General features: G+C 38.0%; 1 protein-coding gene across 2 annotated transcripts in view; it reads left to right on the top strand.

The window, feature by feature from the left end:
• STAC (SH3 and cysteine rich domain) overlaps positions 1 to 13,345 on the top strand; it is a 155,359-nt gene that overhangs the window by 90,505 nt on the left and 51,509 nt on the right. For both annotated transcript variants that reach the window (XM_004614581.2, XM_055135880.1), the window contains exons 3-4: positions 10,843 to 10,943; positions 12,412 to 12,493. In XM_004614581.2, the coding sequence (XP_004614638.2) occupies positions 10,843 to 10,943; positions 12,412 to 12,493 (183 nt within the window). The remainder of the gene's footprint in view (positions 1 to 10,842; positions 10,944 to 12,411; positions 12,494 to 13,345) is intronic.

Here is a 13,345-nt window from a genome sequence, read left to right on the forward strand (position 1 = left end):
CAGGTGGGTCACGGAATATTAGAGTTATAAAAAGAATAAAACATTGATACTTGCTACTATGTGTATAAACCTCAAATATATCCTGAAAGAAAGATGCTAGGCATGTAGTTTTACATGTTGAATTATTGCATTTATATTAAATATTCAGAGTAGGTAAATCTATAGAGACAGAAGTGATATTACTGGTTTCTAGGAGGTGGCGGAAAGTGAGCAAAGAATGAGAAGTGATGGGAAGTGCTAATGGGTCAGGGTTCCATTTGAGGAATAAGGTGGTCTGACTTAACTGTTAGTTTTTATATATTCATTAGCTAAGACTAGATTTTACATTTCTCAATTGTCAAAGGAAAATCTAGAGCATTTCACAACCCTTTTGAATTACTGAAAATTATAGTCATCCAAATTTCAGTGTCTGTAATGCCATGCCCATTTCCTTATTATTTATGTCTGTTTTTTATGTAACAAAGAATTGTTGAATGGATGTAATAAAACAGTGTGACCTGCGAAGTCTAAAATATTTATAGTCTTGTCCTATTTAGAGAAACTTTGCTGGCCCTTAGTCTAATTCCTCAGAAAGAATGAAGAAAGAAAATAAACCCTCCCAAATTGAATGACCAACCTTGGCATTATTGAAGGATTTTCTTCTAGAGAGCTCCTCGACTCTGCTGCCAAAATTTCCAGACACTTGAACTATAAGAAAGAGGTTTTCAAAAACAGAATTGGGAGCTACCTGTCTTCTACTGATAACTCTGTCTTCACTTGCTTAGCCTCCAATATACATTTTTAAACTACTCTACTGGATGACAAAAGAAACATTTCAAATACTGTGGTGAACATCATAAAAAGATTGCTGGTGGGGGAGATTAGTACTGGAAAGTAAACACATCAGATAGTAAAATTCAATTCCCTCTCTGTCCTGAGGGGTAAATTCCAAAAGGTTAAGCTTCCTCTTTCTCTTCAACTTTAAGCCTCTTCTTTTTCCTCCATGTCCCTAAAACCAAAATGGTGAATGAAGGCAAAAGAAGGACTCATCAGTGTCAGTAAAACTGACATTCTCTCCAAAATTATCGGGTGCTGCTTATTTACCATCCCAAATCTTAATTTAACCTGAAATGTGAAGGTTGATGTGTCCATTGCCTGTTTTTTAAAAAATCTTTTTGGGGGCGCGATGCTCAGAGGTTACTCCTGGTTCTGCACTCAGAAATTATTCCTGGTGGTGCTCAGTAGATCTTTGGGGATGCTAGGGGTCCAAACCAGACTGGCTTTTTACAAGGAAAATGCCCTACCTGCTGTACTATTCTCTCCGGCCCTTCATTGGTCACTCCTGGTATATAAAAATAATTCATACTATACTATCTGCTTTAGCAAGTCATGCCTGCTCAAATCCTGAGTTTGCAATGGCCAAAAATATACTACCTCATTTATAAATTGATAAATAAAAAGAGATTGTGTGTGGACCTTAGGATAGTGAAGTGGTATAGGTAGACTATGTTTGATAAGGTCATTCCTACTCAAATCCTGGGTTTGTGATGACCAGTTTAGCCTGAAGGAATGTAGAAACCAGGTTCTTGGGAAAAAAACACTATTCAGAGTTTCAGATTATATAACTTTGATCCATATACTCACTATCTTGCATCATTATCATGCAAGAAAAAGTCTCTTGATTTTCCTATTTTGTGTTTAAGCTACCTTTTTGCACTCCTATTTTGTGCTTCATTGTTCTCAGACTCAAAGATCAAGAGATTATTCAAGATCTCTGCTAAATATTAATATGTGCGCTTGTTAATGCCTTCAGTCTGGCATTTCCCACCCTGTGTGGTAGATATCTTTATATGTGATACATGTGTGTGAATATGAAAATATACAAATATAATCATACAAATACAGTGCAATGCATAAGTGTCTAAATAAGTTATAAACAGCTGCCTTGCCTTTGTACTTTTCCATGCCTATGTTTGTACTTCTCCCTACTGGCTCCATTCTTTTCTTTTTTTTTTTTTTTGGCTCCACTCTTGTAAAAGAATCAACCAATAGGAGAATACTTTATATTAAAGGTATTTATGATATCAGTGCCATTTTAAAAACAAAAAATAAATCCCTGAATAAGTACATATCAAAACCAGAACATCAGTGCATACTTATTGACTAATACAACTGTAGCCTTGACTCCTAATGCATTATAGATCTTGCTTATAATGATCAGATTAGATGTGGCAATAAATCTACAATGAGAATAATGCCCTGTTTTCCACACTTTCCTCCTCAGCGTTTTCAAAGACCTGCTGTAGATTCTAGAGCAGAAGAGTCTGTAACTCTTATATGTGTCTGTTTCATTGATCTATGTCTCTATAATGGTTAGCTTGGCCGAGAAAAATCTTATTCACGTTGGTCAACTACTAAATTCCACAAATGTGATCAGAATGCCTCTTCAAACAGTGTGTGAGAAGAGGGATGGTTGTGAACTCAGAATATTTCTGGGAAAATTTTGATGCCTAGAAACTCCTTGCACCCTCCCCAACCCTTGAGCCCTATCTTCATTGATCTTGGTTATGTACCTTGCATTTTTATTATAGTATTGTCACCAATAGTCAAACTTGCTAGGGATTTGAATGCCCTTATAACTGTGCCTTTTCATTGTCAGTGGAATAAATCTAGACCAGATCGGGTAGAAAGGTCGGTCAGTGTGGCAGATGACTACCAGAAGGCAATGGAGAAAAGGAAAGAGATCTAGGTGTACAGGTTGTCAAGGTCTATAACCTCTTCCGACCTCTGAATTTACTAGTAGTATATTCTTGGACTCTGTTCCCTATTTGGTAAAATGGGTGGTACCCAAAACCCTACATGATAGGATTCAAAGAGTAATCAAAGAATAATTCAAAGGACAAAAAAAAACCATTCTAATAAATGAGCTCCAGTGAGTTACACATTCACCCCAAATGAGCACTTATTCATTCTTTTGCTGTGAAGTTATCAATTACTTGTATTCCCTCAGTTAAAATATTCTGCATAAAATAAGCAACTTTTGCTAATAAAACAAAAACATTCAAGAAATTGCCTCATAGGAAAAATACCAGACTACCTCACTCATCCATCGCCTATAGTGAAACAAAATAAGAGAATATATATCATTGACAAACTGAGATAAAATGAGAATAGAGATAGTATTGGAAATTTACAAACCCTTGGTCTTTGATTTAAAAAATTGACCTTGGCGCTAGAGAGATAGTGCAGAGGTAGGATGATTGGCTTGCTTGCAGCCAACTGGGGTTTAATTTCCACACCCAGCTATGCTCAGGGTTTACTCCTGACTCTGTGCTCAGCACCCCATACAGACTCTTAAGCACTGCCAGAAAAGATTCCTGAGCACAGTCACGAATAAGCCCTGAGCACAGTGCAGTGTGGCCCAAAGCACAAAAATAAATTAAGTAAATAAATAACATTACCAAGCAGAAGGGTGGGGAAAGAGGTGGGCTAGACCTTACACAAACACAGTGAAAGAAGGTCTTGGGTACTTTGGAGGTGGAGAAGTTTCAGTAAGTTTGTGCATCAAAACCATGAACATTAATACTATTGTAACCATACCAAAACTATGAAAAAAAATTAATTTGAAGAGGACTATTCCCAAACACATCTTCAAAATCAAATCACTGTGGTATTCAAACCAGGATAATACAAAAATAAAACAATAGACTAATAGGCCGAATTGCATATATATAAAGAAAACTCAGCAAAATCTTGTCAAATTTGATCCCATAAAACATCAAGAATCCCATTCATCATGACCAAGTGGAATTCATGTCAGGAAATGCATAAATCAATTAATGTGATACACTTTGGCAACAAAAATAAAGTAAGAATCATGCGATCATGTAACAAGTGCTGGAAAAGTATTCAGCAAGATTCAACATCCATTTGTGATTTTTAAAAATGCTAAATTAATTTTGATTAGAAGGAACTGCCCCAGTATAATAAAGGTAATATTTTTACATTAAAATTAATTTTCTAACAGTGTGTAAAAGCTCAATAATGTTTGATTCCTTCCTGCTTTCTTTCTACAAATTCAGAATGTCGATTTACATCTCTGGCTTCTGGTACAAGGTTGTATACGGTACAAGGTTGTATACGGTGGGTGTGGGTGTGGGTGTGTGAGTGTTCACTAATAACTCCTTCAATCTTAGTTCCACTCCTTTTTCCTCCTTTTATTTATTTTTCTTTCAAATCATTTGTCCACATGAAGAGGAACAGAAACATATTTATAATTTGATTTAGCTGACTTAATTTGATTTAATTTGACTTAGCTGACTTCTTGTGGCCCCAGAATCTTAGAAACTCCCTCTACATCATTACTTGGCATCAGATACAAGTAACTCATGACATACATGTAAATTGCTCCCATATTCCATTTGTGTCACTTTTAATTTCATTCCAGGACTCCCTTGACGTCTCTAAATTTTTCTGAAATTGTTTAGATTTTGAAACCACATGTTTTTACAATGACACTAACACTCTAGAATTGATGCATTCTTTTCCTAGAAATCGAATTTTACATGTAATCATTCAAGTCATCCTTATATGTATGAAGTCAGTTGGAATTTATTGTTGTTGCATCAGTCCATGAGACCATGGCTAAATTGTTATGCTTAGGCACTGGTATAATAAGGTATACAGCAGTTAGGTATACAGTGGCAGCCACTTCGGGAATATGTATATGTGAGGTAAGTGCAATATCGAACTCTAACTCTCTGTTCAAGTAACTAAGAATTAGCAGAAGCTATAGTAGCTTACCTGAGAAGTCGTTATGGGAACTCTCATTGAAGGAAGCAGAGGTCCGTGAAAGCTATTAGCTTTGAGGAGTCCACAATCAAAATCAAGGGATGCAGAACTTGAATCTGCTCTAGATGGTTATAAACATTTGCTCTTGGTGAGGAAGGGCATGGAAAGCAGTAGCAAGAGGCTTAAGATATTACTCCAAAAAAATGAGCTTTTGGCCAACTTTCTAGTTCCTGCAAACATCTTATGGGACAGACCTTGGCCTGGACTAAGCCACCCAGGATCTTGGGGAGTTCAGGATCCCAATACAGTTGTACTATAACATTAGTATAAAAAGCAAGACAAGATACATGGGGACCCAGACACTAAATATCTACAGGGCAGGTTAGGGCTTAACAGACACTCATTCTCCAAGGAGTCAGGGCACAAGAAAAAAATCTTGTGCCTTCCATAATGTCAATGGGGTAGAACTTCAGACTCTACCTGAACACTTCTCTGGAATAGAGCTGCATGAGTTAATCATTTTCTAGACTAGTCCAAGCATTTTCCCAACTGCAGAGAGTCCAGATTGCAAAAGCTACCATCCCAAACAAGAGCTTGTTGTGAATGATACTCTGGGAATGGAGAGGGAACTGGGAGAGTGGCAAGTCATGTAGTTGTGGGAGGAAGAGGGTATGTGTTTGGTAAGTTTTGAAAAATACTTAAAGGGATCCAAGAAAATGAGAAAAATGAAGCAAGGAAAGTTGGTAGGGTCTCCATCATAGTGGGCTTCTTAACTGAGTCCAATATATTTCTATTTCATTCTGAGTATTTATTGAAAGGCAAAGGGCTCATAAATAATGCTCACTTCATTATAACATTTGTTTTTACTATCCAGCAGAAATTTTGTTGTAGCCTTTAATTTTAAAATACTAAACTGTCATCTTTACCACCGTTTCAATAGCACCTAGCTCTTAAGTGACTCTGGTCTGTTCAGACACTGAAAACACATAGTATGCTTTTGCTCGCTTCATTCTTCCTTTTTTTTTTTTTAATTTTATTGAATCACCGTGAGGTAGTTACAAGCTTTCATGTTTGGGTTACAGTCTCACAGTGATCAAACACCCATCCCTCCACCAGTGCACATTCCCCACCACCAATATCCCGGGTATACCCCCTCTTTCCCACCCTCCCCCTGCCTCTATGGCAGACAATATTCCCCGTACTCTCTCTGTACTTTGGGGCATTATGACTTGCAACACAGACACTGAGAGGTCATCATGTTTGGTCTGTTATCTACTCTGGGCATACATCTCCCATCCCAACTGGTTCCTCCAGCCATCATTTCCTTAGTGACCCCTTCTCTATTCCATCTGCCTTCTCCCCTCCACTCATGAAGCAGTCTTCCAGCTATGGGACAATCCCCCTGGCCCTTGTATCTACTGTCCTTGGGTGTCAGCCTCATGTGATGGTATTCTATATGCCACAAATGAATGCAGTCCTTCTATGTCTGTCCCTCTCTTTCTGACTCATTTCACTTAGCATGATACTCTCCATGTTTATCCATTTATAAGCAAATTGCATGACTTCATCTCTCCTAACAGCTGCATAGTATTCCATTGTGTAGATGTACCAAAGTTTCTTTAACTAGTCATCTGTTTTAGGGCACTCAGGTTGTTTCCAGATTTTGGGTACTGTGAACAGTGCTGCATTCATTCTTCCTTTGAAACCCTGCTATGATGTGGGCCCTGGCCTCTCTTGGCTCTGCCAGTTTTGATGCAGGCATTCTAGTCAGAGCTTTTTCTGTGGACGTTAAGGGAAAACCATCAGTTAAATGAGTAAGAATAGGATCTACGAAGTCTCTGGACTACATTACCTGTTTATACCTTGGAATCATTCTAGATATTTGGGCCTCCCAAGTAATGCTCACTGCCAACAGTGCTCCATCAATGTCTGATGCAGTGCTGCTCAGACCCAATGAGGTGGGGGCCACCAGGGCCACGCTCGGGAATCTTGGGGCCATGTGAGCTAAGGATAGAAACTGGGCCATTATTTAAAAATTTTTCCCAGTTTATTGTGAAGAATCATTAGTCTTCCTTACATTTTTAATCATAGACTGGAGCGATAACACAGCAGGTAGGGCATTTGCCTTGTATGTGGCCGACCCGGGTTCAATTCTTCCGTCCCTCTCAGAGAACCCAGCAAGCTACCACTAGTATCCTGCCCACACAGCAGAACCTGGCAAGGTACCCGTAGCATATTTGATATGTCAAATACAGTAACAACAAGTCACACAATGGAGACGTTACTGGTGCCCACTCGAGCAAATCGATGAACAAAGGGACAACAGTGCAACAGTGAATTGTAAGAGTAATTCTTTAGTTATACAAATCTGGAATCAAACAAATTATTAATAATAATTCTAACCATTATTCACTGCTGACTTATGCACTATATTATATTTATCAGTTCATTTTCTCATGTGAGTTTATTTTTACTCATTCTTCACATTATTTCTGCAGGTAAATGATATCAATTATTAACTATATAATATCCTAATTTGTAAGTCACACCACTCTCAGTGGTGCTCAGGGGTTACTCAGGCTATGTACTCTGGAATTACTCCTGTCAGGCTCAGAGATGTATATGGGCTGCCAATGATTGAACCTTGGCAAACACCTTACCTGCTCCGTCCCTGACATCCCACCCAACCCCTTGGTATTTATGGGTGGAATCCTACGTGTCTGTCTACTGTGTTTACTTAAAGTTCAGTGAAATATTTATGTTTCCAAGTACTTACATGCAATCTCCTTTACAGTAGATAGCATTATTCCCATTGTATGATGAGATAGCTATTGGTCTAGGAATAATGATAACCTAGTTTTCTTACAGAGCCAAGATAAGACATTTGAATTTTTTTTAAATCATGTTTTTTCCATGTAACGGGGACATAAAGGTCATTTGGTGATGTTTTTGTGATGGAAGTCAGCAGTAATAGAACAAACAAGTCAGATCATAGCAACTGCATACCTAGGCACAATAGACTAACGTCATTGTTATGATGTGAACATTTCTTTGAACTAGACTCTGCACCTTAGAATACACGGCTTCCTCTTCAGTCACTTTTTGTTATTCCACAGTGGAAATAGGAACACCTTTCACTAAATAATTGCTGGTGGTCTGACTCATAGAAAATAGTGGAGTATATTAGAACAGACAAGGGAAACTGAAATTATGGTATTCAGGCACAAGGGAAATACATCTTAATATATAATGATGCTGTTTCAGAGTCTAGCACACAATGAAATAACTTTCCTCTTTGAAGCTTTGCTTACATTCTCACATAGGGCACAAATAGCGTACTCTGATTTGAAAAGGAAAATAAGTGATTGCTTTCAGTTCAGTCTTTTGAAGGCATTGCAGTCTTTCAGCTAAGTGGCAATTCTCAAAAAAGGAAAAGAAACTTTCTAACTAGTATTTATGAGCAAGCACACATACCCCATAATTTATGTTGTATTTATATGTCACATTGACTTTCTGTGGTTATAACAACAAACACTCTGTATTGAGTGATGTTTTCCTGAAGGAAATTTTCAGGTAATACCTCTCAAAAGGTTTATAGGTCTTTATTTGCCCAATCAAGAATTTTACAATTGCCTTTCCCAACTAAATGCCAGGTTATTGTTTTCCTTTCTTGTATAATTTCATTTAATTATACCTTATACCCATTCTGTGATTTAGGCTTAAAAGATAAAAAATGAAATAGTACATATAGATTATCAAGTCTTCTTTTACCTCATGAGTGCCATTTCTCTGCCATCTATAAATCAACTTCAGTGAATTATTGAAAATCAGCCACTGCTATTTCAGTGCATTTAGAGTGCATTTTATATATAATCTTAGAAGGTACTATGAAGGGATTTGTTCATTATTTTATTTAAAGCATATTTATTGAGAATTGTCCTCAGATATGGCATAAAGTAGCAAATTAACAGACACTACCTTTGGTTTCTTTGAGTTCACAGTCTAGAAGGAAAAGTAAACACAAGCTATCAAATTAAAAACAATTGTGTTGACTGTTATAAAGATAACAACCAGAATGTTATCAGAAAGAATAATAAAAAATAATAATAATTTAGACAAGGGAAAGAGAATGTTCCAAGAAAGACATGACAAGACATCCAAAATATGGTGAGTTGTTAGCCAAAAAAAGAGTAATAGAACAATATTACAGGCATCTAGGACAGCAAGCATAAATAATTAAAGAAAAAAAAGAGTTTGTGTTCGAGGAACTGAAAGAAGGCTGTGTGGCTAGAGCACAGTAAGAAGGGTTGATCAGAGATAAAGGTAGAAATGGTTCTTACTATTTTTTTTTAATTTCACTGTGGTGAGCATGATAGAGAGCATAAAAAAGATGGGGAAAAGTCTACTGAAATATTTTAAAGCAAGAGAGAGAAGAAATTAAAATTATTTTGAAAGATTTACTTTGTTACTACGTACTTGTTGAAGGAAGACAAAACAGATCAATGGAGTTCAAGTAGGAATTAGTCCAAACAAGGGATGATGGCAAGATTAAATGAACAAATAATGGAGGAGAAGAAAGTGTATTTCATATATAATCTTAGAATACACTCATTTTTGATCTATAGTCAGTTGTGATGTAAAGTGGGACCCCTGAAACCTTGTGCTTTGTAGCATTAGAGCATATAAATTTTTATATTTCCTTGAAGTATAAAGAGTCCCATTACCTTTCCGATGGTCCATGTGGGACATTACATATGATCCTCACTTCCTACACAGGAAGTAGACACACATCCTTTTCTTCACATGGGTGTTTCTCTTAAGTAAACTAACAGAACACAAGTCACCCACATCTTTCACCTCTACATGCTCTCAAGCATGAGTATAGCCACAGCTCTGTGTACAAAAGACTTTAGGGGACGTAGGCCAAGATGTTAAAATGATATTTTTGAAACCATTCTGAGTAACACTGAGAAGAGAAGGAAATAAATCCCCATCCTGTGATTATATATATTAGAGAAGTAAGGATGAAGCTATCAGTAATCAACAGCACAAAGAAATACTCTAAGTTCTCCTATTTTTCTCCCTATTTTTAAATATGCTTGATCATCTTGAGCTACAAAATCCATCTTGACATCTCATCTTTTAGACCTGCTTGGAAGCCTAGCACCATCCTTGTATATGTCAGAGTTTGAATATGACCTGGGCTAAAAGTGGGGGAAACTCTCCCATTTTAACATACTTTCCTATTCCCATACGCCTTTTATGTCAAATGGTGAATCTTCCAAAACTTTCAAACCCTGCCCTCTTATGTGTCTTCCCAGTGCTGCTATTTGATGAGTGATGCTATTGCCAAGATGCTTCTCTGCCTCTCTGCCTCTCCTCTTCCTTCTTCCTGCTCACCCCCTTATGATGATTCCTCACCTTGAAACTAAATTGCTCCCTAAATTGTAGTTTCCTTGCTGCTATATCCTCCTCCTCTGTCCCCAGGGGGTCCTGATGTTTGAGCCAGTCCCTCTCACCCAGGCTCCCACTAGAGAGCCCATCTGCCACATTTGCACACGACAGTGCTGTTCCTCCCTTTATCAGTCATTCTCCTGAGAATTTGTCCAACTGCTCAGACTCTGTGATTTTAGAGTTCAGATAAAACTGGGGAGATTTTTAGGACTTGTACTCCTCAACAAAACTTGTGGAAGAGCAAAAACAACTTGTTTGAAGAGAAAAAAAAATAGGACTTACTAACTTGAACTGAGAAAATAATGAAAGTGGAATAGTGAAGGAAGATCTAGCGTAATGAATAAAAACAAGTGTGTATGTATGATAGCCACGTAAGTTGGCGGTGAGGGGCAGAGAGACCACCACAAGGAGGAGATGGAAAGCATGGCTAATGTCTTAAATAGGCAATGTAGGATGAGTGTACCATCATATTTCTCTCATTGTGAAAGCATATGTGGACATATAAGAAAAAAAGAAATAGCCTGAATTTTGGAACTAACCATTATTTTGATGATTTTATGCCAGTTAACAGGAAAAGGTAGGTTGTATGCTAACCGAAGCTCACCATATGTCTAACAGGAACAAATGCTAAGCATGGACTGCGCTGCAAAGCCTGTAAGATGAGCATCCACCACAAGTGCATGGATGGCCTGGCACCCCAGCGGTGCATGGGCAAGCTGGTAAGGATTGGTACCATGGGTATCTCCAAAGTCCCTGTGCCCTGAGAACTCAACTCTTTGAAGTAGCTCCAAACCCAATCTGCTGACTTGAATTCTGAGTTACCATAATAGTCGAGCAGAGGAGCTATTTTGTCAACCTTACTCAATAAAAGCCCCAACAGTGAAAAGAATTTAGCATCCTTTTCAACAAGGTAACCAACTTGTTCTCAGGTTGACTTTCTTAGTAATTGTACTGGAAATCTCATTTCCTGGGACTGACCAGGCATTAAAAGTGAAGGTTAGAATCCTCTGAACCCCTGCTACCACAAGCAGACTTGGGTTGATTCTTATGCTTAGTTGATTGACAATTTATTGGGTGTCAAGAATGAAATAAAGATTAGCAATCTACCAAAGTGGACAGAGTAATGAAACCCTATACTACCATAGCACATTGTTAGCCAAGCCAAACAATGTTGGATGGTTCTAGCCCATTTTGGTTAGTGATACCATCTCAGGAGTGTGAGTTTTATAACAGGTGCTCTACATTAATAAAAATGCAACCAAGAACACTTTTGAGGAAAAAATGAAACACTGAAACTACTATGACCAAAGAATTGTAAAAGGTACTAAAAATGTCTACCCTATATTACTTATGCTGCTTAGAATATGATTGCTGTCTTAAAAGAATTGCAAGACCTGTCATAAAGAAAATGAATTTTTTTCATTTCTTTTGAAAAGAAAGGATCTGTAGGTACCAACTAAGAAAATTCAGAGATAATGCCACAAAGACCCATTTCCAGAGTTAGTGAGAGCTCCTCTTTCCCATCCACTCAGTCATTAGCAATGTCCAAAGATGGATTATATGCCAGGAACATTGGAGAGAATTCTGCCATTCTAGCAGGGACTGAGTCACAAAGATTCTTTCTAAACCTGGAAACTTAAGTAGAAATTAAATGGAGAATATAGAAAGGTAAGCTTATATTCCTAATAAACTTTGTCTTCTTCTCTAGAACCCATGAATCACCCGTCTTTCCTCCTCTGGTGTAATCCCCAGAGCCAAGGCAAAGACCATGAACAAGAGGTCAACAATCAGAGCAGAACTAAAACATAAAACACATGACACTAGGCAGAGTTCATCTGATATACAAGGAACAAGGTCTGATTCTGAAGTCTTTCATACCCCAGTCCTTCACAATTTTTTTTATTTGTGGTTTTGCTAGGTCACCATAATAAAATTAGGTAAAATAATGCAAACCAGTTTCTTGCATCCTGTGATTTAATGAAGAACCTGGACATAAAGGGGATGTTGTGGTCTGGTCTGCAGGAGAAAAACAAGCAGGACAGTGAAAGACAGGATCAACTACAGGGCAAGACTATGCCTTAGAGGGTGACATGAAGAAGCTCTGAAGAAACCAGTTGACTTCATTTTCAGTGGTCCTGGGTTGTTTTCTCCAGCTCATCAGTTCTTTTTCTTCTATTTCCTTTCCAGCCAAAAGGGTTTCGACGTTATTACAGCTCCCCCTTGCTCATTAATGAACAGTTTGGATGCATTAAGGAAGTGATGCCCATTGGTGAGTTGGGACATTGACAGTTGAGCTGGATTTTTAACACACTGTTGCCATGAAAGGTAACTGTCCTCCCAGGGCTATAAAACCAGTGGGGTGTGTTTGATGCTTCTGTCTGGTGGTTGATGCAGTTATGATAGTTGGTTTGTTTTGCTGGAGGGAAACATGAGGTGGATCAAATTCTCCAGGAATATTTATCCTCGCCTCGATAATACTTGAAAAACACCCAAGACCCAGAAGCTGCTGATATTTCTACCACCCATCAAGCAGCTTTGTGGAGTGAAAAGAGCATGGCATGTGGCATCCCACACATCTGGCTCCAAGCCCAGCGTTCCCATTCACCAACTGTGTCTCTGAACAAGTTTCTTGACCAGTTGGATCCTATAAAATAAGAACAGCTGACCGACTTTTCCTATTTTATGGTAAAAATATCAATATGAATTATAAATCACTGCTTGGAAGGAACCCAGGGAATATCAGTTATTCCATAATAAGGACAAAAAAATTTTTTACATTTAAAGATATTTCTGGCTTGCTTTTGTTCTTCAACTATAGCTTTCAATAGACCTCCCTCTCTCTCTCTCTTCCTCTCTCTCTCGCTCTCTCACTCTCTCATTTTCTTGCTCGCTCAAATTCTGTCTATTTTTGCCTGGAGGGGGGAGGGAAAGGTTTAAAATGAGCCATTTATCAACTAGAAAGCTTTTAATTAGAAATCCATGAAGCCTGGAAATATCATGCTTTCAAAAATACTTCCCTCTGACTGCAAGCTTGGATCTCAAAGTCTGGGACTCTGGCGATCAAAGTCTCATACTTCAAGAGCTAAAGGGACTCTCTCAGAAGAAGGTTGACCTCGGAGTC

The sequence above is a fragment of the Sorex araneus genome, chromosome 4, assembly GCF_027595985.1.
Source record: "Sorex araneus isolate mSorAra2 chromosome 4, mSorAra2.pri, whole genome shotgun sequence".
Lineage (NCBI taxonomy): Eukaryota > Metazoa > Chordata > Mammalia > Eulipotyphla > Soricidae > Sorex > Sorex araneus.